At 53.3% G+C, this 24761-nt stretch overlaps 1 protein-coding gene across 2 annotated transcripts in view; it reads left to right on the plus strand.

Annotated features, from left to right (window-relative positions):
• TTC7A (tetratricopeptide repeat domain 7A) overlaps window positions 1-24761 on the plus strand; it is a 114175-nt gene that overhangs the window by 21266 nt on the left and 68148 nt on the right. For both annotated transcript variants that reach the window (XM_037161180.2, XM_053667004.1), the window contains 4 exons: window positions 9750-9880; window positions 12383-12498; window positions 23630-23708; window positions 24480-24637. In XM_037161180.2, coding sequence (XP_037017075.2) covers window positions 9750-9880; window positions 12383-12498; window positions 23630-23708; window positions 24480-24637 — 484 coding nt within the window. The remainder of the gene's footprint in view (window positions 1-9749; window positions 9881-12382; window positions 12499-23629; window positions 23709-24479; window positions 24638-24761) is intronic.

A 24761-nucleotide genomic window follows, 5' to 3' on the forward strand; every position in this document is an offset into this window, starting at 1 on the left:
CCTGTCACACCTGGGGTGGCCTTGTGGGTTGAGCAGCCCGAGGCCTCTGCCAGGTCTGGGGTCTGACTGCCTCTGCAGCTCCTGAGAGCTCCCCAGTGATAAGCCTTCGGCATTTGGCTTATCTGGGTCATCTCTGTGAGGAGAAACTAGAGCCAAAGACTGTGTTGACCTAGGGTTCTGGGATCTAGATCCAGACCTAGAAGTTTCTTTCTCTCAGCACCAAACCCCAGGCTCCTCCCAGCGCCCCCGGCCCTCAGTGTGATAGGTAAACCATGGGCTAGGCCAGAATTGGCACACTCCTGGCCCCTCTGGTTGTGCAGCAGCCTGTGAGAACCACAGTGGGAGGCCTTGTGAAGTCGGGGGCAGGGGTAGGGGGCGGTGTTGGGCCTTCCCCAGGCCCCAGCCCTGGCTCTGATAGGGTCTGGTCTTTCTGCCTCCTCTGGCACCGCCTTCCGCAGGAGCAGAGTGTCCAGCCCTGATTCTGACTTGCCCCTCAGCCTGAGTTGTTGTCCACAGGGAGAAAGGGACCCTTAGCAAAGCTGCATCATTCAGAGGGGCTACCAGGAGTGAAGCTTGCCCACTTTTGTGGGCCCCACAAAAATATCCACCATAGGCTAATACCCTGGAATGTTTCACCAGGTGCCCTAAAGCTCCAGCTTCCGTGGCCCACGGTCTCACCTAAGACAAAATGCATTTTAACTGGTGCTGCTGCATTGTATCTGGAATTCCAGTTTCATATCTGAGAGACGGCAAAGTCCTCACTCCCAAACTTGACTTCCACTCAGCCAGTCCTGTACTCCAGGAACTGTCCCCTCTGACATTATGCTTCTGGGGTCAGTTTCCATATCGCCAGACTTATGGTTGTAATGACAAAAATGCAACTCCAACTATCTGGAAAAGCAGCAACCTAAAGGGGAGAGACTAGAAATTGACAGGCTCCTATAACTATTGAGCCGTTGGGGTAGGTGGCATCAGACATAGCTGGATCCAGAGGCTGTGTGTTGAGGGCTTTCTCTGTAGCTCCAGGTTTACATGGTCCTGCAGCGCAGCACTCAGCCTGGGACGGCTGCCTTGGGGCTCAGTCCCCTTGACCTGGCTTGGTCTCCCGCCCCCCTGGAATGAGTTACAGTGGCCGGCAGCCAGACTGCTGAGTTGGTGCCGAGGTGGGGTTTCTTCTCTTGAATCTCGTGCACGGTGGTTGAGGGATGGCTCCTCATAGGAAAACCAAGGTGCTGCTAACAGAGTAGGAGAAAGTCCTCTTTGTTCAGGGAGCAGAACCTCAGGGCCAAGGTAGAACTGGCTCACCTCAGGTTACACCAGTAGTAACCAGGTCAGGATCTGAACTTGGCTCTCTCTGAATCTGGCTTTGGGCTCATCCAAGGAGCAGTGGTTTGATCATAACCCTGAGTTCCAGAGAGGGGAGTGAACGAGACAGCGAGTGCGGAGCCTTCCCAGGTGGGCTGGGAGCTGAGCCCGATCTTAAGGGGGGATCACCTGCAGATGAGTGTGAGGGGCGCCTTCCGGTAGAGTCCAAAAAGGAGTGGCGGTGACTTGTTTAAAGGTTGGGTGTAGTCACACCTCCTTTCAACTAAGAGGGGACACATGTAGGAGTGAGTGGGACGTAAGGGGCACAGAAAACCCGGCAGTATGCTCAGGTGCCCCTTTCTGCCAGTGTTCTAGAACTTTGGCCCCAGCTACCCCACCATGTGGCCTGCAGTGCTGCACTGTGGCGGTGCTGTGAAAAGTCAAAATGTAAAAAACACTAGGCAGCTGTGAGAACTACAATCTGGAGGTTCTCCTCTCCTCGCCCCTCAAGATCTTTTTTCTCTTTTTCAATTCTCTTTTAGTTAGTGCAACCCAGCTATTCTGCTCTCACCTGGGATTTTGTGGCTAATAAAAGTTTTAAGAATAAAAGAACACCAGGCCTCCCCTAGGACAGATATGGTGACAGATTTGGTTCTGGTTTTTATTTTTAGTCTTGGTATGGCAGGAATTAGCTGTTCATTTCGGTTTTCTTCTCAAAGGGGTGTGGCCTGTTTGCCTTGCGGGGAAGCAGGTCAGCACTTGTGGCTCCACAGCCCTGGCCCCGGACTGTGGTCCGTGAAGTGGGAGCCTGGCTCCTGGCTGGCGAGGCAGGAGCAGGCGCTGCTGGGGCATCTTGGAAGGAGGGGGGTGTGTTCATTGTGTCCACACCGAGCCTTAATTGTGTGCCTTCCTGGGCTGCGGGATACAACACAGGACAAGGTGGTGAGCAGAATCACAGGAGGGGGCACCACGGGGCTGCAGGAGAAGAGGTTGAGGCGGCCTCCCCATATCTCCTGCTGGCAGCCTTTCCTCCACTGTGGGAGGCCACCCAGAGAGTAGTTGGTGGGCGTGAGGAGTGCGGAGCAGGCTTTGAAGGGTACATTTGAGAAACCGGCTTCAACACTAAGGTAGACAGCTGTAACTAACTCAACTGTCAGTGGGAAAGGTGAGCCACTGTGGGCTGGCCAGCAGCTTGAGATGTGGGAACCCCTGAGGGACCTGAGTGTAAGGAAAGACAGCTGGAGTTTGGGCCAAGAGAACAGACAGAACTGAAGCCGGAAGACCTGGATCTAGCCTGGACTCTGCCACTTTCAGCTAAGTGGCGTTGGAAAGACTCTCTTCTCCCTTCATTAGATTTTTCCTGTGTCCTTCTAGGGAAGGGCCCAGCCCCTACCTAAGAGGTCATTGTGTGAGCATCACCCCAAAACGTTTTCTAAAAGCATATGTTCTGCGCTTTATAAAACCGCCTGATTTAATTTCCCTTCACCCTACGAAGTAGCCATTGCTAGTTAGGTAATCCCATGTGTCTGGGGAAACTTTTATTTCTGCAAACATTATGAGGTAGGCATCCTTCCAGTTGCTTTATTTCTATAGGGGTGTGTGTGCGTGTGTGTGTGTAACAAAAATAAGTCCATACAATTAAATTTTTGAAAGTTAGTATTTTTATGAGCCAGTTTCCAGTACTCATCTGCATCACTCCACAGCAAGCATTCGCTGTAAGATCTGTTGTAATTGAGCAAACTTGTTCCCTGTGAGTGGACCTGTAGGCTAAATCTCTCTCTCTTTTTTTTTTTTTTTTTTGGCATTATAAACAGTGCTGCGGTAGGTATCCTTGAACCTAACTTTTTGCATATGAAGGGTGACCCCCCCCCCATACTGGAATTTATTTCTTAAAAATGGTGTATTCTCACATGTGCAAACTTCAGTGCCCTTCAGAGCACTCTCCACTCGATGCAACAACACACCTAATACACCTGTCGAGATGGTTTCTCCACTACTCACAACAGGTTTTGAACTTGTTGATTTTTATGCCTTTTAGTGCTTCTGCCATTTTTTTGTTCCACCTCTTCCACATTGGTAAAATGTTTCCCTTTGAGGACTTTTTTCTTCAGGGGAAGCAAAAAAAAAGTCACTTGGGGCATGATTGGGTGAATAGGGAGGGTGGGACAGGGGCTGATGCTGTTTTTTGCTCAAAAACTCAAGCAGTGTTCAAGCAACACTCAGTGCAGGGTGGGCAGCTGCACTTGTAAATCATCCATCATGAAATGGCCAAATGTGTTGCAAAGTCTCCAAAAAAAATTCACTTAAGCCGAACACAGCCTCTCACAACAATGCCAGTTGACACACAGATATAAATGGGTTCCTAGAACACTCACTTAGCATGGGAAGCCTGTATTGTACTACAAGGGACCCACCCTGCAGAAGATAATTTGAGGTTTTTTTGCCCCCCACCCTTGTACATCATTAATTTAAGATAAATTCCAAGAAGTAGAGTTACTGCATCAAAGTATGTGCAGTTTTTGGAGACTTTGAAAGAAGTCAATTTGCCTACTTTAAACAAATATATTCCATTGGTAAAATATACAGAACATAAAATGTATTGTATTAGCCACTTAAGTGTTTTATTGTGGTAAAACACACATGACATAAAACTTACCATATTAACCATTTTTAAGCGTACAGTTCAGTTGTGTTAAGTACATTTGCATGGTGCAGCCAATGTCCAGAACCCTTCACCTTGCAAAAGTGAAACCCCATGCCCTTTAAATAACTCCCCATTCCCCCCACCAAGCACCTGGCGACCACCATCCTACTTTCTGTTATGAGTTTGACTACTAGATACCTCGTGGGAAGTGGAATCACAGAGTATTTGTCTTTATGTGATTGCTTATTTCGCTTAGCATAGTGTACATAGGTTTATCCATGTTGTCCTGTAAGGCAGGACTTGCTTCTTTTTTAGGCTGAATAATATTCCACTGCATGCCGAGACCGCATTTTGTCCATCCATCCATCTACCAGTGGGCACGTGGGATGCCTCTGTCTTTTGGCTATTATGAATAATGCTGCTATAAACATGGGTGTGCAAAGATCTCTTCTTAGACCTCCTTTCAATTCTTTTGGGTATATACCCAGAAGTGGAGTTGCTGGGTCACACGTAATTCTATTTTTAATTTTTTGAGGAACTGCCAGGCTGTTTTCCACAGCAGCTGAACCATTTCACATTCCCACAGTTGCCAACTTTTGCATGTGATTTATGAGGGTTCTTCCCTACCTGGCCTCGAGGCTTCCTCCCTAGGGCTGAAGCAGTGACTTGCTTTTCTTGCTCTCCCAACCCTACCCCACCCTGGGATTCCCAGCTCTGGGCTTAGCCCTCCCTGGGTGCCCTGTGCTCTTGGATCAGCTCAGAAGGCGACAGGGAGGAGGTCCACCCGTGTGGAAAGTTCCACGCAGAGGAAGCACTGTGTTCCCCACCTCTGCACCCAGGGATCCCAGGGTGGGGCTTCTTGGAAGGGGCAGCTGTCGGGGATGTGGTGAGTCATCCCAGAAGGAGGAGGCTGGCACCAGGCTGAGTGCTGAGCCCCGGACTGTGCCAGGTTCGGCTTGCCTCCAAACCAAGAGTTTGGAGTTAATGAAAAATCGAGCACTTCTCTTGAAAGGGGCCCTCCCTTGGCTTATAGAGCTGAGTAGTTTCAGACAAAGGTGCCTCTCCCAGTGGGGACTGGGAGTCAGCGCCTGGCACTTCCTGGCAGCCCTGGCTTCCTGCCCGATCGACAAGGCTGTGCTTGGGCCACTGGGACCCTCAGAGGGCCTGGCTCAGGAGCAGTCTGTCTCCATCTGGATCCAGGGGTATAGTCTGGCCACTTGGGCAGAAATGCTCAGGGGCAGAGGGTGAAGGGAAACCCAAGGGTTGGAGTCCCCAGCCCATTTCCGATCAGATGTTCGTGGACAGGAAAAGGGACCTTCATATAAATCAAAGAGCAAATGGAAGGTGAAGACACCCCCTTTTTTTAGAGGGGGACTGGGTGATTGGACTGTGACCCTGACCAGGAAAAGCCATTGCCAGCTCCAGGAAATATTTGGTCTTATGTGTGTTGGAAACTGAGTTACAGAAGACCACCTCAGGGACCCTTTGGTTCTCCAGAATCAAAACTGCTTCCTTCTAAAAAGGCATTATGTCCACTCACTTTAGGTGACTTGTCATACCGTAAGATGCACAGGCCTTAGGTGTGTAATTTGACAGGGCAAGTGTAGACACCCCTACAACCTGCACCCCAGTAAAGACGGAGGCTGCTTCCATCACCCCGGAAGTGCCCTCAGGCCCTTTCCCAGCTGGTCCCCTTCCCAGCCCCGCCTCAGGCAGTGATGGGTCGGTTTCTATTCATTTAGATTGACTTTGCCCTTTTTTGAATATCATCTGAGATATTACAGCATGTCCTTTTTGGTGTCTGACTTCTGCACAATATCTCTGAGAGATTCATTTGCGTTGTGTGTATATCAGGAGTTTGTCCTTTTATTTCTGAGTGGTATTCCATTGTATAAACATGCAGTTTGTTTGTGAATTCTGCAAGGACTGTTTTTTAAGTGCAGACGGAGAAAGAAACCCGCTGGGCTGGACACGCAGCAGGAGTGTGTGTGTACATTCCCTGCGCGCCCCTCCACTTGCTCAGGGCCGGGCCCCCCTCCTCGGTGCAGAGGTCAGGCAGAAGTGGGCAGAGAGGATGGTGACAATGTAGGACAGAGGCCACACAGCTAAAACGTTTTGCTGGTTCAAGGTTGGGAGGCTTAAGAAGGTTTCGGAGAGGAGGTGGTTTGTTTTGCTGAGAGCTTTCAAGGAGAATGGGGTTCAGAATCCCCAAAGAAGCAAGGTGGAGAGGCCTCTGCTGGGAGCAGAGGGAGCAAATGAAACACAGGCGGCCCCACAGACAGATGTCACTAAATTCCCTGCTTTGCAGCGGCCACTTGACTGGAGGCTTGGGAGCTGCAGCCTGAACCTGCCGGGCAGCTGGCATCATCCTTCCCAGTTTCGGGCCCGGAGGAGGGGACAGGGTAGCCATGTGAAAATAGATCCCTATTTTCTTCTAGTGTTAGCAGTGTCCTGCCATCTGCAGTTGGTCCCCCAGGCCAGGCCCCTGAACAGTGCGTGTGACTCTCCCATCTTCCTGCAGGGTGGACAGGCCACATGACTGGGCCGGCGGCTGGGCCGACACGGCAGCGCACGGCGGGGCCTCCTCTGCCCGCCTTCTCTCTGCGTCTGCTCCAGTACTCCCTCGTTCCTCCTCCCCCTTCCGTCCTCTCCGGCGAGGAGCTGAATTAGCTGTGAGTCATTTGGCAGGAAGCACACTGACACCCAGTGACACGGGCAACAGTCTTTGTGTCGAACCAGGGCCTTCACGTTCTGCACCTGCCTCCACCCAGGCCGAGGCACCCCAACCTTCGGACCTGTTCACACCCCAGCCTGGCAGAGGGCAAGGTCACTGACTCTGTATGAGTTGGGATGTAGCCAAGAAAACAATAATAATCCCTCACCTGGTATTGGCAGAGCACTTTGTACCGTCAGACATGATCGGGCTTGCTGTTTCTTCCGCCAGCCGGTGCTTGCTGAGTGCCTACTGTGTGCCGGCTTGTGGAAAGGTGAATGCAATAAGGTCAATGGCTTTAGGGAGTCTACAGTCTAGCTGGGCAAATGTGTGAACAGATAAGTCTAAGAAATGGTGGGGTAGGTGAATGTAAAGCATAGACTGCGGCCCAAGAAGGGACAGTTGGTTATACCAGGGTTATGTTGGGAGGGGCTCCATGGAGGCGACTCTGGGGCAGAAGGGGAGAGGTAATTTGGGGTGGACTCGGCAGGGAGAGGGTGCGTTCTAGGTAGCAGGAGCAACCAACCAGAGCAGGGTCTGCAGTTGGGCTCGGGAGTTTGGGTGTGGGTGTGGCAGTTAAGGGACACTAGACAGTTCAAGCTGCAGTAACAAAAGACCACAGACTGGGCGGCTTATATACAACAGACATTGATTTCTCAGTTCTGGAGGCTGGAAGTCCAAGATCAAGGCACTAGCCTGGTCAGGTTCTGGGGAGAGCTGTCTTCCACACTGCAGGCTGCTACCTTCTTGTGGTCTCCTGTGGCGCAAGGAGGATGCAGGGAGCTATCTGGGCCTTTTTTAGAAGGACATAGTCCCATTAGTGAGGGGTCCACCCTGAGGACCTGCTGTAATCACCTCCCAAAGGCCCCACCTCCTAATACTGCCACACTGAGTGTTAGGTTGACAACAAGTGAATTCGGGGTGCAGGGGAGATACTGACACTCAATCTACAGCATATGTTTAGAGACAAGGCTGGAGGAGTGATGGGGATGGATCTTGGAGGGCCTGGTTGGGAGCAGTAGGGTTCAGACCTCACCCTGAAGCGGTAGACACTCCTGGAGGGTCGTTAAGTGGTGGGACTTGGCGGCCTCACCCTAGGAGCCCTGTGCAGGGCGGATTAGAGTGAGACTGGAGGCAGGGAGGCCAGTTAGGAGGCTGACGGGGTCATGCTCTGAAGAGACAAAGCCTGAAATAAGGAGTACGAGGAGGGAGGGGAGCGGAGGCTGAAATGTTAGGGGCCCGATTATCCGTGGCATGCGGGGTCGTGGGGCAGGAGGGAGTTGAGGACTCTGTTCTTACAGTCTCTTCGGTCAGTTCGACTTGAGCACCCAGTACATGCCGAGTACTGTCGGGGCGCAGAGGTGAGAGTGTCCTGGATCCCGCCCACCGGGGGGCGCCCACAGCCTAGGACAGCACCCCCGTCGGGTCTGTGTGAGTTGCACACGACGGAAACTCAATTTGAAATGACTTTGACCCAAAAGCGGGTGGCAGGGAGGGTTTATTGTCACCTGTGCTGGAAAGTTTCAGAGGCTAGAGCTTCAGGCAAGGCGTTCAAACAGCATCTTTAATTCCCGGGTTTCTCTTCAGATGGTGTAAATCTTTCACCTTTTACAAACAGCACCTTTAAGAATCTGCCCTTTTCCATTATATCAGTCTCTCATCTTTACTCTGTGCAGACTTCTTTGCTTTTTTTTTATGACTAAAACATTATTCATTCTTTCCTGTCTTAAAAACACTCACACAAATACAGTTGTTTTCTTTTACAACCTTCACTTCTAGTAAGTATAACAACGTTTCCCCTTCTTGCCTTCCTACAGTTTTTTTTTAATTTATTTATTTATCTTTAGAGGGGAAGGGAAGGAGAAAGGGAGAGAAACATCAATGTATGGTTGCTCTTTGCGCATCCCCTGCTGGGAACTGGCCTGCAGGGAACCGGCCTGCAACCCAGGCATGTGCCCTGACTGGGAATCGAACCGCGATTGTCTGGTTCGCAGGCCCGAGCTCAATCCACTAGCCGCACCAGCCAGGGCTCTTCCTACAGTTTTTTGTTTTGGGTTGTTTTTTATTTGGTTTTGATTTTTGCTTTAGAGCTTTGCTTTTATTTTAATTTCAAAGAGATATTTAATTGTGGTAAAGAACACATAACATAACATGCACCATCTTCACCACTGTCGGGCATGTGGTTTGGGCATGCAGTTTCCGTCGTGTTGACTGCGCTCACGTTGCGGAGCTGCATTTGAAGACAGGCTCCCCCCGGCACTTCCAGGCCGGCCTCTCACCAGCTCACCAAGCCCAGTGGAAAGAGGGAAATCTCCGGGATTGGCTTGCCAGGCCATGTGCTCCTCCTCAGCCCCTGACTGTGGCCCGATGTTGGCTCCTGTGCCCCTCTGGAGGTGCAGCGGGGTCATCGCCCTTGAACCACACAGGCTGAGACTGCACAGGGTTGCTCAGAGGGAAAGGGAGGTGCTGCTGCTGAAAGAATGGGAGGCGGGTGACCGGGAGGCACACACAGCAGATGTCCATCCACTCTAGGCAGCTAAGGCCTGAGCGCAGATCGCTTAGGCAAGGTGGCAGTTGGTTCCATGGGAGAGGTTCATGTAAAAAGCTGTGTAACTCAAGTATCTGCTGTGTGCCAGGGATGCGGAGGTCCAAAGTGAACCACGTTTTGTCCATATGGAGTTTTTAGCTGCTGGCGGAGAGGGAGCTGGGCATAAATAACCGCTCTACAGTGCAGACCTGGTGAGGGCCTGGAGGGTGGGTGAGTTCTTCTAGCAACTGGAAGGAGGGCTGGGAATGGTTCCTGGGGAGGTTGGTCTGGCTGCATAGGCACGAGTTGGACCTGGGGGTGTCACAGTGTGGCTCCCCATGTGGGGCATGGGTGCCTGCCATCTGCCCGCTGCTTGATTCCAGCTGCTGCTAATACCACCAGCGCTTAGCCTCCTCATTCCCCTCCGCAGACCTCCACCTCCCGCTGACTGCTCCGGAATGTAGGCCTCCTCTGTCGAGCCCACCCTGGGCCCGTGGGAAGGGCCTGGAGGCAGGGGGGCCTGAGCAGGGCAGGTCTGAGGGACTCTCCTCCTCCCGCAGGCCTCTCCCTGGAACGCCTGCCCAACTCCATCGCTTCCCGCAACCGCCTGACTGAGAGGGAGGAGGAAGTGATCACTTGCTTCGAGAGGGCCTCCTGGATCGCTCAGGTGTTCCTGCAGGATCTGGAGAAGGTGAGCTGGGAATCAACAGCACCGTGTTCATAGCTGCCCTCTACTGAGAACCTATACCCAAGGCCCCCACTAAGCCCATAGGTCCGCCTTGTGCAAATAAGAAAAAAGCACCCTGTACCCCTCCAAAGGCACGCTACCTCACCTATTGGAGAACTCGTAACAAACTGCTTCTGTTAGAATGAGACTCTTGACTGCCAGGGTATAGTTTTAATAAATAGATGAGTCCACATCATCTGAGTTTCACTCTCCTTGGTGAGCTCAGCTTGGACAACCAAATGTGACAGCCCCGTTTGTGCCCGTTCGCTTGGTTACTCCTCACATCTCTGAAGTGGCTCTTCTATTCATCCCTGGTGAGGTTTGGAGAGGTCAGACCATTTGCTCACCACGGTGCCCTTGGAAAGGGTACAGTCAGGCAACCCTGCAGGCACTGTCTTGTTCTGGGGCACCCAGGCAGCTCCCTAGGGGCTCCCCTGGGGGAAGTGAGGTCTGGGGCTCATTCTCCAAGCCTTGCAGAGCCTGGCAGGGAGACTGGGAGTTCTCAGGCCCCCTCATTTCCCAGCTCCCCCTGGGTGGGGGGAGGCATATGAACTGTGTGGGATGGCAGCACACTGTGGTGTTACCCCCGTTCCCCTTTTCTGCGGGGCTCTTGGTTCACTGGGGGCAGAACAATCAGGCATATACAACAAGGATACTGCTGACAGTCACCAAGCCCCTGCTTTTTTGTCAGGCATTGTGTGAGTACTTTCGAATCCTTCTCTAACCCAACCCTCGCACCGAGGCTGGATGGAATAGGTACCGTACTCATTCCCAAACTGAGAAAACTCAGTTTGGCGAGGAATTAAATAGCTTCTCAGAGTTCAGACAGTTAATATGTGGCCTCGGCAGGATTTGGACCCTGGGAGTGTGGCTCTGGCCCCTTGTGGGGGAGAATCTGGGGGTGGTGCTCAGGCATTCTCTGTAGCAGATGTTCATGGCCACTGGTGCACAGGCGTGATGGCAGAGTAGGTGAGGATTGGCGACCTGCAGGAGGAGGTGATTGTGAGCTAAGTGACTTAGAGCCCTGGAGACACTTGAGCCTCACTCACCTACATTGGCAAATGTCAAAATGTCAACCCATCGCCTACTTTAGTGACAGGGCTTTCTGGAGGAGTCTTCCCCAGGCCGGGCCAGTTCCCTTAGAGCAGGGTTTTTCAGCCTCAGCACTCCTGACGTTTGGGGCCTGATAATTCTTGGTTATCGGGGCTGCGTTTCGTAAAATGTTCAGCAGCATTCCTGGCCTGTACCCACTGGATGCCAGCTGCCATTTTTGTTGGTGACAGGCGAAAATGTCTTCAGATACTACCACATGTCCTTAGAGGGCAAAATTGCCTCCCTACTGAGAGTTACTGCCCTTGGGTCCCTGTCCTTGATCGGACTTCAGGAGGAAAGGAGCAGAGATGGACGGGCTCAGCCGACAGGAGTTCTGGCAGAGGTTCATGTGCAGAGCTGGCAGGGTCAAGCTGACCTCTGCTGAAGTCAGTCACGTGGATCACTGCTAGCCTGCAATGTTTTAGGTGCCCTTCACATTTGAATTGCATGGGTTTGGAGGAGACCTTCCTGAAAAAGATCAAGGTCTCCCATTCAGCCCAAAGCCTAGGCTTTGGACTTTTGAAAGGGGATCACGGGGATGAGCTGTAATGGTGCCCAAGCCTGGAGTCGATGCCCATGGCGGTGGGCACACCAGTGGCCCTCCTGGCGGGTTGTCCTGGGTTGAAGGAGAGCTAGCCAGAGAGAGAACCCTGTGCGTTCCCAGAAGTGCTGTGTGTTCCTCCTAAGGCCCAGCCCCAACTGCTGAGGAACTGAGAACATCTACCTCTTAAATCTGCCTTGATTTCTGAATGATAAGGTGGCTGGCTCATCGATTTTTGTCTTGAATCAGAGAAGGGAAGTGACATCATAAAAGCAGGCCGATTGGGCTGGGTGGCCCTCTTAAAGCTGCGGCCTAAGGACAGCTCAGTTAATAACATAATTGTTCCCCAGCTTTTCTAGAAGCCGGGGTGCCTGCCCTTCAGCTGGTTTGATGTTTCATGATTATATAACAGGGACCCTGGGGCCTGGCATGTGGTAGGCACTCAGGTGTTTGTTGAATGGATGAACCGATAAGTAGACACGGCCTGGAATCTGTAGCTGCCCAAACTTGAGTTTGAAGTTGGGGTGCATGCCAGCTTTGTGACTTTAGAGCATTTTCTGAGCCTCAGTTACCTCATCTATAAAATTCAGACAAAACCAGTTTCATAGGTCTATTGTGGTAACCCAGCCTTTGGATGGGGAGAGGGTGTTATAGACATATTTTAAATTCAGGCAAGTTAGTTTGGATTTGGTCTGAAAATTACACCACGTTCCCATTGAATGGCTGGGGACTTGGGACAGTCCGTGGGGCTGCCTGTTCCTGGGCTGACCCTCAGCCCAGCCCCTCTGCCACAGAACTCTGAGACAGTGGCTTTCTCTGTGCTCTCTTCCCAGGTCACAAATAACACCACTTCTCGGCATCTGAAAGGCTATCACCCTGTTGACTACGAGCTCACCTACTTCCTGGAAGCTGCCCTCCAGAGCGCTTACGTGACGAACCTGAAGAAGGGGTAGGTCGCCGGCAGCCGAGTAGGGACGTGGAAGTTTTTCTCGGGTGCTCCTGGCACTGGTGGTGTTTAGTCTGGTCTCCCTCATCTCTGTGTGTGCATGTGTTTTGGAGGGGACACGTGTTGCCAGACCAAGCTTTTCAGGAGGGGGAGGGCCAAGCGTCATGAGCAATAAAGCCTGCATGTGCTTTGGGGGAGAGCTGGGACTCTTTAGAAGGGACAGAGCGAAGGACAATGAGCTGGGCAGCAGGTGGCCATCGATATTGTTCACTGTCACCTCAACTGTTAGGTAAATAATTTTGCTTTCCTGAGCCTCAGTCTGCCCAAAAATGAAGTGAGGAGGTCGATTCCTGCTCATTCCAGCTTTCAGGGAGCAGTGAGATGTGAGAGGGCCTGTGGTGAAAATAAAGGCCTGCCGTTGTTCTGGGGGTGCCAGTGTCTCCGCTGATGAGGTGGCGGAAGAGGGGAGGCCGTCGTGCTGTGTGTGGACAGGGGGACCTGGGCGTACTCGCCTGCCTTGGACCCGGGAGCCCTGGTGCTGGACACCTTCCGCAGTCTGGGCTCTCCCACCTGAAGGGCCCAGTGGGTGCTTCTTCTCTGGGTGGGAGGGGCGATGGCGTGAGTGGCGAGGACAGAGGGAGAAGCTACAGAATCAGGAGGACGTGTGACAGGCAACTGGCTGTGCGGTGGTTCCTCCGAGGTCAGTCCTGCCGGCAGGAAATGCCACCATCTCTCACAGGTGGGCCTGGGGTTTCCTGTCTGTCTCTGCAGCAGAGGCCTTGTGCCCCGGCAGCCCCCTCCTTGGCATCAGCACCACGCTCCACAGACACCAGTCTGGGGCTCTGAGGACGCCCCGGGCAAGCCAGGGTCTCCGTGTGCTCGGGACACACCTTGCCCCACGTGAGCCTTCCTGGGGCCTTGGGCAGCCAAACAGGTATTAGTTACCTGTCCCTCACAGTAAGGGAACGGGTCAGGACCACAGAGCATTCTCCACTCTGCTGGCTAGAGCCCTTCGGAGCCTGTATTTTATTTCCAGTATGCTTTATTTCGCTAAATTTCACCCTATTCATTCTTTCGATTTAACATTTTTTGAATAGGCCATTCTTGTACATGATACCATGCTTGAACTTTATACCTGTAGCTTTTCTTTTTCTTTTTTAGAAAATTCTCAAGTGCTAGGCCAGGGAGGCCGTGGGGTCCCCGTTTGGGACTTGTGTACAAGGAGGCTGAGAGCAGTGGCAGCTGGGGCAGGGGGAGGGGGGTCTGGCCCTGCCACCCTGAGCCCCCCAGGCCAGCCTGGGGCCCGGGTGGAGGGTCTTGGGGGGACATCACCAGGACGCTGGGGAGCACGCTGCTTCTGTAGTAGCTCTACCACCTGGGGGTTTTTTTGTCCTTTTTTTCATTGCTGAGCTTCACTTTCAGAGAGACAGTGGCCCAGAGGGCTGGCTCCTATTTTTCCTGCCCAGGCAGCCGTGCCTGGCCACCTAGTTGGAGACCACCATGGCCCCAGCTGGGGCCCTCCCTCGGCGTGGGGGGGGGGGCAACCTCAAGTCAGCAGTTATGGCTCAGGGGGGACGAAAAGAGATGCCACCCTCAGCCCCAACCTGCAGAGATTTGGAAGGAGGGAGGGGCTGCTGAACCTCTGCAGTCTGCTTCTGCAAATAGAGTTTCATTGGAACATAGCCACGGCCCATGATTTACATATAGTTTCACCTGCAGAGCCGAGCAGTTGAGAGTGAGATGCCATAAAGCAAAGCCTGAAATATATACTCTCTGGCCCTTTATAGGAAAGTGTTTGCTGACCGACACCTGCTTTATGTTTGAGAAGCCCTCCCTCCCGAGGCTCTTGCAGAAGAGGTGCCCCCCTCCTTCTGCGTGGGAGCCCTGTGGGGTAGATTTTTGTGGGGAGGGGATGGTTCTAATTTCAGTGTTCTGTCCCCTCCATTCATTCATTTAACGAATATTCATTATACTGATTCATGGCACTTACTGAGTGCCCAGTTTGTACCAGGGACTTAAGTGCTTTGCTCACATGCGTGTTTAGTTTCCCCAACATCCCGTCACAGTGCGTGCTGTCGTCAGCATCCCCGTGGTACAGGTAGGAAACTAAGGAACAGAGAACATAAGCGAGTCATGGGCAGAGCCAGGATTATGGATGGATGGATGCAAGGCCCTTCTGACACTCTTACCCGCCAGGTACCCCGCCCACAACAGAAACCCTGGGGTTGACAGGACCCTGCTTCTGACAACCCTGAGTGCACTCAAGCTTGGTAGGTGTGGTCCCAGCTTCTGGTTCGAAGAGCCTGGTGGGCGCCCTCACCTAGAGGCCATCGGGACAGGGCAGGGGAGATGGAGGCCACTCGATGGCCTTGAGCAAGTCCTCTCTAGCCTCCAGCTCTGCTTCCTCCCCTCTAACAGGGGGCTTCTGTGTGTCCTGCATCCCAGGGTGTGAAGGTCCAAGAAGAGGGAGGGAATGAAAAGACACCTTGAGCACAGGAGACACTACTGTGAGCTCCCTCTGCCCTGAGCACCCTCCTCTCCGCCCCTCAGGGCTGCCTGCTTCCCTTCCCCACACTGTCTTTCTGCAGGTGTGATGAGGTTAAGGGGAACAGAAGGACAGCTGGGAGGGAGAAGACCAGCAGATTCCAAGCACCTGCTGCATGCCAAGCTGGGCCACATGCTCTGTGCACAAGGTCATGTGGCCCCACTTCACTTTCAAGGGGACGAAGGCTCAAAGAGGTTGAGTAGCTTGCCCGACCTCATCCACTGGGATTTCACCTTCAGTTCTGAGTGGCCTAGAAACCCATGCCCTTTCCAGTTTGGGTTGTGGAAGGGCAGCCAGAGCAGCCTGTGGGGGGTGTAGGAGAATGGTGGCTATGAGTCTCTGGGCTAATTCTTGGTGTGCTGACCAGGGGCTCCCATGGCCCCTCTGGGACTGGAGTCACCATAGCCAGAAGTGGTGGCTCCTCTCCCTTTAGAGGTGCCACACCCTTTTCAGACTGGGCCTGCTTCCTCCCCTGTCTTCTGCATTGTACACGCTCAGGCTGTGCGTGCATGCATATGTGTGTGTGTGTGCCAGCAGTGAGCAGAGGCATTAAGCAACCATCACTCTCCAGGAAAGCCCAAGTAATTTCAGTAACCTCTCTGTTCCTGTCACTCTGTTCCCCTCCCTTCAAACTGTTTTCCTCCTGAAGCACAAACTTAAGTCCTTGAAACTGGGATGCTGACTCTCTGCCCCCTCTCCCTCCCATCCTCTGGCGCCTCTCAGATAGAGAGGAATGGAAATTGAATCATCATTTCTTTCCAAGCAAACAGCCCAAACATGTGGACGCCTGGGTGTGAGCAGCAGTCTCCAGGACACGTGGCAGCCACTCAGCCCCTCGGTGGGTTTCCTGGCACCACACCCAGCTCAGAGGTGGCCCCAGAATGTGACAGCAGGGGCTGCAGCCCTGTGTGGCCAGTGGGGCTTTAATTAGTTTCCTCATGTCTTTCTTCTTGATAGTAGCTAACTATCTTCTTGATAGTTTGTTGAGTACTTACTGCATGCCAGACCGATGCTGTGAAGTAGGAATACTGTCCCCGTTTTACTAAAGGGAAGGTGAAGGACTTGCCCAGTGTCACAGGGCTGCCAGGTCGCGACTCTGGCGGAACCTGGTCTGTGGGGCCCTTTCCTGTACCTTGTGGGTCTCAGTGGCCTCCACCCACAGATACTGGTGGCTCCCCCGCCCCAGCGTGTGACAGCCAAAAAAAGTCTCCAGACACAGACAAGTGCCCAGGGGTGGGGTTCACAACGTTGCCCCCGGTTGTAATCCACTGTCCTAGCCTGACAGTGAGAAGCAGAGGTCAGAAGGGGAGACTGCGTCCCAGATGGCGGACACTGAGTCTTCTCCGCCAGTGCAGCTCTGAGAAGTTCTTCAAAGGGCTCCAGGGCCATTTCCCTCTGGTTACATTTACACACACACACACACACACACACACACACACACACACTCACTCACTCACACACTCCCGTTTGCTGGGCTCTGGGTTTGTTCAGGGGGATGTCAGACCAGTCGGGGGCAGGGCCAAGGTAAGAGCCCACTGTGTGCCAGGCACCCTGCCTGACTTGCAGGGTTGGAGCTGGGAACAGGACCAGGTACCCTCCTATGGAGCTTACATCCCAGTGGGAGCCAACAGTGAAGAAGTAAAAAGTGGTCTCTGACCTTGAGCTGTGCCAGGAAGGAAAAGCAGGGAGATGGGGATGCTGCCTGAACAAGGTGGACCCTGAAGACATGAGGGGCCAGGTGGAGTGGAGCTGGGAGCTAAGGTGCTGCTTAGGTATTGGAAGAGGCTCCTTAGGGCCTAAGGAACAGGGAGAGATGGTGGGACCTGCCTCTGGGTAGGAATCTGAGATCTGGAGCTCGTTCCCACCTGGGCCTGGGGTGGACGCAGCTTTCAGAGCTCCTGCAAGAGCCCCTGCTGAGAAATAGTGTGTCTTTCTGTGTCTCTCCACCCGCATCCACCCAACCAGATGGCTGCAAGCTGTGCCCTCTGGTAGGATCCAGCCCTGTCCCTCCAGCGGAGGGTTTGACATAACCTAAAGGGTGTGGTGTTCTCTGCTGTGCAGAGTGGGTGACGTTTGCTTGAGCTCCAGACAGCACTTCCTTTCTTCTGGGCTTCAGTGAAGCCTGGGCCCCCCCAGGCTGGCTGGGTCTGAAACCACTGCCCAGTTACTCATTTAGTGTGTCTGAGGGACGTTAATTTTTTCCAGGGGCCTTGCCCTATTGATCCAGCAGTTAATTCCCCCCAGATAACTCCTTCCCCTTGCTTTGTGGCTGGTGACAGGGTTACTAATTGACCTGGAACTGTAGGTGCTTGACCAAAAGGACAATCATGAATTGGGAGCTCCCACACACACACACCCAAAGGGCAGGGCCCCCCCCTCCCACCAGACGCCTGGTGTTCGAGTCCCTTCTTGGCCACAAGGGGGCAGCCATAGACTCTGGTTGGAGCCTCGCCTCAGGCAGTTTTGATGATGCCAGCTGCCGGGAGGGGGCACCTTTCTGGCATGTTCTCCTGGGGACAGTGGTAGCTGGGCCCAGGGCACTGGCTGCGAGGGAGGCCTGGTTCTTCTTTGTAGGAAAGAGCTCCAGAGGTGAGGCAGTAGGGGGGCTGGGACAATGCAGTGCCCCAGAAGCTGACTGTCCCTCCCTCTGTGGCCTTGACCACGAGGTCCAAGTCTCCAGGCATATCACAAGAATAAGAATGTGAGCTGAGTTGCCTTTTTTCCCCCAGAGTGAGCAAGGGGCCATTTTTCTTTTGGGGTTGTTTTTTCTCTTCTTTCTGCCTAGCCTTGCAGAGCCCATTCTTGGCTCAGAACTGGGAGTGTGCTTAGGCCATGTGTGTTGAACCAGGTTGGCTGTATGTTTTGTGCATGTTCTTTAAAAAAAATTTTTTTTAAATAGTAAAGCAATATGTACTCATTGTACCAAAACCAAACAATAGAGAAGGGAGTGTGGTGTTTTCTAAGGGAGTTCCCAGGAGCTTGGCAGGTTGCTCAGCCTTATAAAAGCACTCTCCCCTTCTGGGGGTGTGTGTGTGTGTGTGTGTGTGTGTGTACGCACACATACTTCACCTTGCTAGCTAGGTGCTGGGTCGAGAAGCCACTAAGGCAGTTCAGGCTGCAGGTGGCTCTGCAGAGGCACCTTAGAAAACCCAGGCTGCCTTCTTCTCAGCAGCCACCCGGGATCTGCAGTGCTGGGGGAGGGCTCTCGGGGGATGTACAGGCCAGAATCACTCAACAGGGAAGCCCGGGAGAACCTCCTGGTGACCTGTGTCCCCCACTGTGGGACACAGGGAGATCTCTGAGCCCGACGGGGGAGAATGTGCTCTTCCAGCCTCTCTTACTGCACAGCCTTTATTTATCGTTTCCGCCCACCCCCACCTCACTAGAAAGGAAAGAGCCCCTTGCCCGGAATGTCTCAGTGCCCCACAAGGACAGTGTCACAGCCTTTTTCTGGGGCTGGGGGGTGAAGAGGAGAGCTTTAATTTTTAAAACGAATGGTGGGGATCTATGACAGCAGTAAACAGCACCTGGCTGTGCTGAATTTCACCTGACTGTCTCCCGATGCAACCCTTCTGCTGTCGGGATCTGTCAACCACCTGTGCTCTTCGGAATCTCTGACCGGAAACCTCTCGCGCGCAGTTTCCAGTGCCAGCCCTGAGACAAGGACTTCCAGTCCGGGGTCGTGCGCACTGCTGTCTGTGTAGGTTCCGTTCAGCCTGTTTCAAGTAAAATTAAAAGCCCCAAATTATTTTGTCGAGCACCTACTATATGCAAAACACTTTGCTAAGCTCTGAATGCATCAAGGATGTGGAGAATTTAACAGACTGAGCTCCTTCCGTTCAGGGCTATGAATGAGATCCTCGTCCACTCCTTCAGTCTCCTGGTTCATTCCACCAGGACTTGGGGGACGCCTGTTGGGAACAGGTCTGATGACCAGGCGCTCGCATGCAGTGGGCACTTCAGAAAGACTCAGGTAGTTGTGTCCTGGGAGTCCTGGAGTTCTAATGGCTGGGACAGGAAAGCGTGACCACGCGAAGTGGAAAAACAGGGTGACACTGCCTGGTGTGGCTCTGTGGACTGAGCATCAACCTGCCAAACAAAGGGTTGCTGGTTCGATTCCTGATCAGGGAACATGCCTGGGTTGCGGGCAAGGTCCCCAGCTGGGGGCAGGCAAGAGGCAACCAGTCAGTGTTTCTTACACGTCTATGTTTCTCTCCCTCTCTTTCTGCCTTCCTCCCCTGCCTCTAAAAATGAATAAATAAAATATTTTTAAAAATGAAAAATAAAAACAGGCATCTTTCTCAGGGATCTTTTGAGTTAAAGGGGAGTAAAAGCTGAACATCTAGGTGCCTGTGGCAAGCCTGCCTCGCCCCTTGGGTGAGTGACAGGCCAGGGAAACAGTGGGGGGGGGTATTTATTCCACCCTGATTTCTCGAGTGCTTTCTGTTACAAAGCCTGCCTCACCCACCTCATCAAAAGCTACACACACTGAACGAGATGAAGCACTTTGAAGAATCTGTACTGCTGCCCGCTGCCGACGAGGGGACCCAAGAAGCTTGCCACCTCCCTGCATGTCCCACCGGGAAGCCTCCCTAAAGCGAGCTGGTGTCCTTGACCCCTCGCTGCATGCTCATCTTTCTTTCTGCTCCTGGCCAGCTGTTAGTATATTGTTAAAAGTGGCAGCTTTGCTCAGAAAGGTCAGGGTGAGAGACCAGAACAAAGAGATCTTTCAAGCTACCCTCTCACGAGACTTGGAAGAGCCCCAGCTGCACCTGGCGCGGGCAACGGTAGACCTCGAGGCAGGATTGCTCAGGCTGGTGGGAGAAACCCCATCTGGTTTCCCGTTTTCCCAAGGGGTGAGCCGAGGGGTGCCCCCAGCCCTTCGGAACAGGTCAGCGCCAGCTGAGAGCCTGAATCTGTCCCTGTTCAGTCCAGGCCACTGGAACCCCTGTATTAGTTTTTCTCTATGTGCACTTAATAAAATTCGGGATTTGCCCAAAAGGTGTCTGAGGGTGATTGTTTTCCTTAGCTAAAGAATTCTAAAATTCCTCATTGATTTGAAAATGGTAAAAATGCACAATTTTTTGAACACAGGATCTTGTTTATATGTGGTTCTAATTCCTTAGTTGTGTGTGTGCTTTGGGGGAAGCAGGGACTCTGAGATTCTGCCCTTCTCTCAAGCCCCCGGGCAGTGCCAGGGCCGCTGGCCTGGCAGCACTGTGGAGTGGGAATGATGTGGAGACTAAAGGCAGAGGGAGGACAGTCCTTGCACTGGACTGGGAAGATGGGGACACTGTCCCTCTTGGCTCTGGCCGCCTGGTCTCAGCCTGGGCCAGACTCCAGGAAGGACGCTGGCAGGTGGCCCACAGAGTAGAAAGTCACCCCCAGGTCCCAGGAGCCACCAGCCTCTTCAGCCAGTGGGCACTGGGGCAGCCCCCACCTCCAGCTCATCTCAGCCCATGGCCATTGGGCCCAGCGGCCGGGGCGGAACTCTCCAGCAGCCCGAGTTCCCAGAGCTGGCCAGTTCTGCTCCTCTCGGAGCTCGTGCGCTCTGGGTCCTTTTTCTCTCTCCTGGTGGTGGCCTGCTGTCCAGCTCCGGGTTCCTTCCGAAGGCGGAGGTCTCAATGGCACGGAAGAGCCTCTGCCGTGAGTTCTTCCCACTGGACTCTAGGGCCCCCCCCCCCCCCGTCTGTCCCCGGGTGCGGTTTGTCGACCAGGGAATCCTGTTCCGCGGCCTCCGTGGGTGGGGGATGGTGGAGTGGGAAAGACGAATGCAAAGCTGGAGGGAGGGTCTCCCCGGGCACGTGCTCTCTCCCCCTACTTCATTAGCTCCTGGGCATCCATGCAAAACAACGTGGCAAATTAAGTCATAAGTAATACATGAGGCTTAGGGCCCAAATTAAAAGGGGAGAGGAAAGTAGCTAACATTTGGTGGCCCTCTACCGCCTGCCTTGGCGTGCTTGGGGCTCCTCAAGTATGCGTCTTCCCAACGCCCTGGGAGCAAACGAGGAGCCTGCCTGCCGTGCGTGGGGAGCCAGGACTCAGAGGGGCTGCTTTCCTTCCCAGGGTTACAGATTTAGGATCTGGCTGCAAAACTGGGTTTTTCACGCCTGGTTGTCCCTTCTACAACCTGGCTCTGTGGCACAGGAGAACTGGAAGACCCTGGGGGTCCTCTAAACCCCAGTGGTTAATGGTTCTCAAACTCGAGTGTCCATCAGAACACTCTGGAGACTTGGAAAACCCAAGTTGCCAGGCCCCACCCTGGAGTTTCTGATTCAGCAGGTCTGGGTGGGGGGGTCACAGAATTTGCTTTTCTGATAAGTGTTCAGGGTGCCGATGCTGCTGGTTCAGTGACTTTGAGGACTTTGAGAACCTATGGTTTAAGTTAATGTCTCTCAAAGTATAGGACGAATAGCTCTCACCATACACAAGGCAGTCTTAAGTGATACACAAACTTTTTAAAAGTGCTTCTATATTTAATGTCTGTTAGCAATAACAACAACAACAGCTAGCACACGAAATCCATGATTTTGGGTATTTTTTAAAGATTTTATTTATTTATTTTTAGAGAGTGGGGAAGGGAGGGAGAGAAACATCAGTGTGTGGTTGCCTCTTGTGCACCCCCTTCTGGGGACCTGGCCTGCAACCTGGGCATGTGCCCTGACTGGGAATCGAACCAGCAACCCTTTGGTTCGCAGGCCCACACTCAATCCACTGAGCCATGCCAACCAGGGCTAGGGTATTTTTGATTAAGATAAGGTAGCTACTGAAGTAAAAAGAAGCTATAAAGACAAGCGTTACATGAGTAATAACTGATGGTGTGCAGCTAGGAGGAAAAGCTGTAGATGCGGTATGCAGACAACACAAGTCTGGAGCCGTTGGCCCAAACTACAGGCCTGACTCTGTAGAGCAGCCGACCACACACGGCCCACAGGGGAGAGCCTGCCTCCCTGGGCCACTCGGCTGAGAGTAGCAGCGTCAGACTTGAACCGTCTCCAAGGACACTGTGGTGCCCTGTCCCACTGGCCCCTCCCGGGTCTCAGAAGCTCAGGGTGGACTAGAGAGGGTCACTGTGACTCTGACTCCGCCTCACAGGTCTTCATCTCTGTCCTCAGCCTCCCAAACAAGGCTCTGTGTTCTCTAATGCTGGTAGTTTGCACATTGGGAACTTGTTTTTGTACAACCAGAGGCCCCAGAAGACAGGACTTGATCTACACACCTGTCCCTTTATGGCTCCAGCCCCCGAAGCCCCCAGGAGTCTATCTTGTGTGTGAAAGTTGCAGGAGGGGCCCACGTGACTTTCCTGGCTGCTGCCTTTGGCCTTTCACCCTCTGTGATCTTTCTTAACTTGCGGGCCTATCAGCCTCAGCTTTCCCTTCTGTACCATGACACGGAAGCCCCAGGACAAGTGAGAAGAGTGGCCCTCAGACACTGGCCTTGCACATGCTGTGCACCAGGGCTGTCCCAGGGCTGAGCTTCTGGAGCAGACAGGAGTCTTCAGGGCTCCAGGGGCCAGCCTGTAATCAGAAAAAGACTGAAAAATGCTGTGCCTGCTCCAGAAGAGGAATTAACAGGGTGCAAGAATGATACAGCATGGCCAGCGGCCTGGGAAGGCTGCAAGAAAGAAGTAATATTGGAACAGTGTTAAAGGATACATACAGGAAAGGCTGTTGAAGGCCATGTGAGAAGCCTGTGCCAAGACTGGACATGGGGAACCGTGGCCAGTCACTGAGGAAGGACTTGAGTGGTGGGTGATAGGATGGGAGGGAGACGGGAGGCCAAAACAGGACCCCGTAAGCACCAAGGGCACCAACAGCGGGGCCGGCCTGGGGAGGAACGAGATGACTTCTGCATGTCAAGCAGACCCTTCCAGGGACAGCGGAAGCAGTGTTTCAAACTGCAGGCCACAGCCCATTAGCAGGTTGCAAAATCTATTTAGTGGGCCTCAGCCCACGTGTTTCAAAAGGGGGAGTGGGGGAGGCATAAAATAGAACTGTTAGCGTGGATTGCAGGTAGTAGAGATAGGTAGTGTCAAGAAACTTGCTTCAGTTGTGTGTAAGGAAAATGTGTATATACCCCGGGTTGCAATGTCAAATATATTTTTACTGGGGGTCACACTTTTAAAAACTTGAAAATTATCTTAAGCACAGAGGGCTGACTGGAAGGGGTGAGACTGGCCAGGGTGGTTATCCAGGCCCAGGGTGATGCAGGCCAGTCTGGGCCCTGGCGGAAGGGACCGAGGTGGGGATGAGTTCTAGCGTTGGCCCATTGCGGAGTGAGGGTGGAGGATTTGAGACTGACTGAAGTCAGAAAGTCTGACACCAGCTCAGGGCTTTTGGGCCAAAATAACCTCTCGTTTGAAACACTTGGTCTTGGTCTCCTTCAGGGGGACCTGGAGAGAAAGATCCCCCCCTTCTTTGATGGCTGATGACCTGGCCTTCTAGGGTCCTTGTGTTACAAGTCTGACCTCCCATTCCAATTACTGAGTGTTTTCAAATAAAACTCAGGCAGGCGCCTGGTTTGATGAGGATGTCCTTGGGGGAACGAGGCTGGTGGTGAGTGACGCCGCCTGTGCTGTCTTCCCACTAGGAACATCGTGAAAGGCATGCGAGAGCTCCGGGAGGTCCTCCGGACGGTGGAGACCAAAGCAACTCAGAACTTCAAAGTGGTAACGTGGAGGGCCGGGGCTGGGGGCTGGCTGTAGCTGATTTATTCAGGGGTCAAGTTCAGGAGCAGACAGCAGAAGTCCCAGTGGGCAGCCCCTGAATCAGGGACGGCAACATGTCACGTGTGTCCTTTTACTCTCCCTGTTTGTGCTTGTGGTGCACACTGTTTATTGGTCTCGGTCCTTCCCGCTGAGCCTGGGAAGCACCTCAACACCCCTCTCATCTCAGCACTGCAGGGGCCCTGGCCTTGGATCAGTTGAAACCTACGGCCACCATGTCCTGGCAAGATGGTGGGCTAATTCTTAGGGATTTTTGACTGTAGTAAATAACCTTGACTCTGCTTTGCTGCCCAACGCAGGCCCGCCTTCTTGGGCTTTCAGTCACCCCAAATCAGAGCCAGAGCTGCTTTTCACTCTAGAACTTTTGGTCAAATATGAAAAAGGCATTGGGTAGCGAGAGCTGCCTGAGCCTGTGGCTTCAGGCTCTGCAAAGGCCTGTGAATACTCCGAGTTATGCCAGGCTCCACGGGCCCAGGAGAAGGGGGAAAAGCACTCTTGTCTAGGAGAGGATCAAGTAGGAGCCATCAAAAGCCAATGGGAAGATCGGGTAACCTCAGTGCTGGAGGGGGCCCGTGGGAGTGGAGTGGTGGGGCCCCCTGGAGGGGCAGCACTTTGCAAGGCTGGCGGATTTGGTTGGGAGGCGGGTGGAGGACATTCTGGCCACATCAGGGGAGAGCCAACCTGTGCCTGGGTCTGAGCCTTCCTCTCTGCCAGGTGGCGGCGAAGCACCTGGCGGGGGTCCTGCTGCACTCGCTGAGTGAGGATTGCTACTGGAGCCCCCTGTCGCACCCTCTGCCCGACTTCATGACCAAAGAGGAGAATTCCTTCATCACGCAAGCCCTGCGGAAACCTCACCTCTATGAAGGAGACAAGTAAGCTCTGCCGGCCCCACCGGACCACGCCTGTCTCACCCCACACCCAGGGTTCTGCCCCTGCTGGGGCCCTGTCTCTGCCCCATGCTTTCCTCCAGCTGCCACCCAGCTCTCTGCCAGGCAG

This window comes from Artibeus jamaicensis, unplaced genomic scaffold (assembly GCF_021234435.1).
Source record: "Artibeus jamaicensis isolate MK-2021 breed Jamaican fruit bat unplaced genomic scaffold, CSHL_Jam_final contig_465, whole genome shotgun sequence".
NCBI lineage: Eukaryota > Metazoa > Chordata > Mammalia > Chiroptera > Phyllostomidae > Artibeus > Artibeus jamaicensis.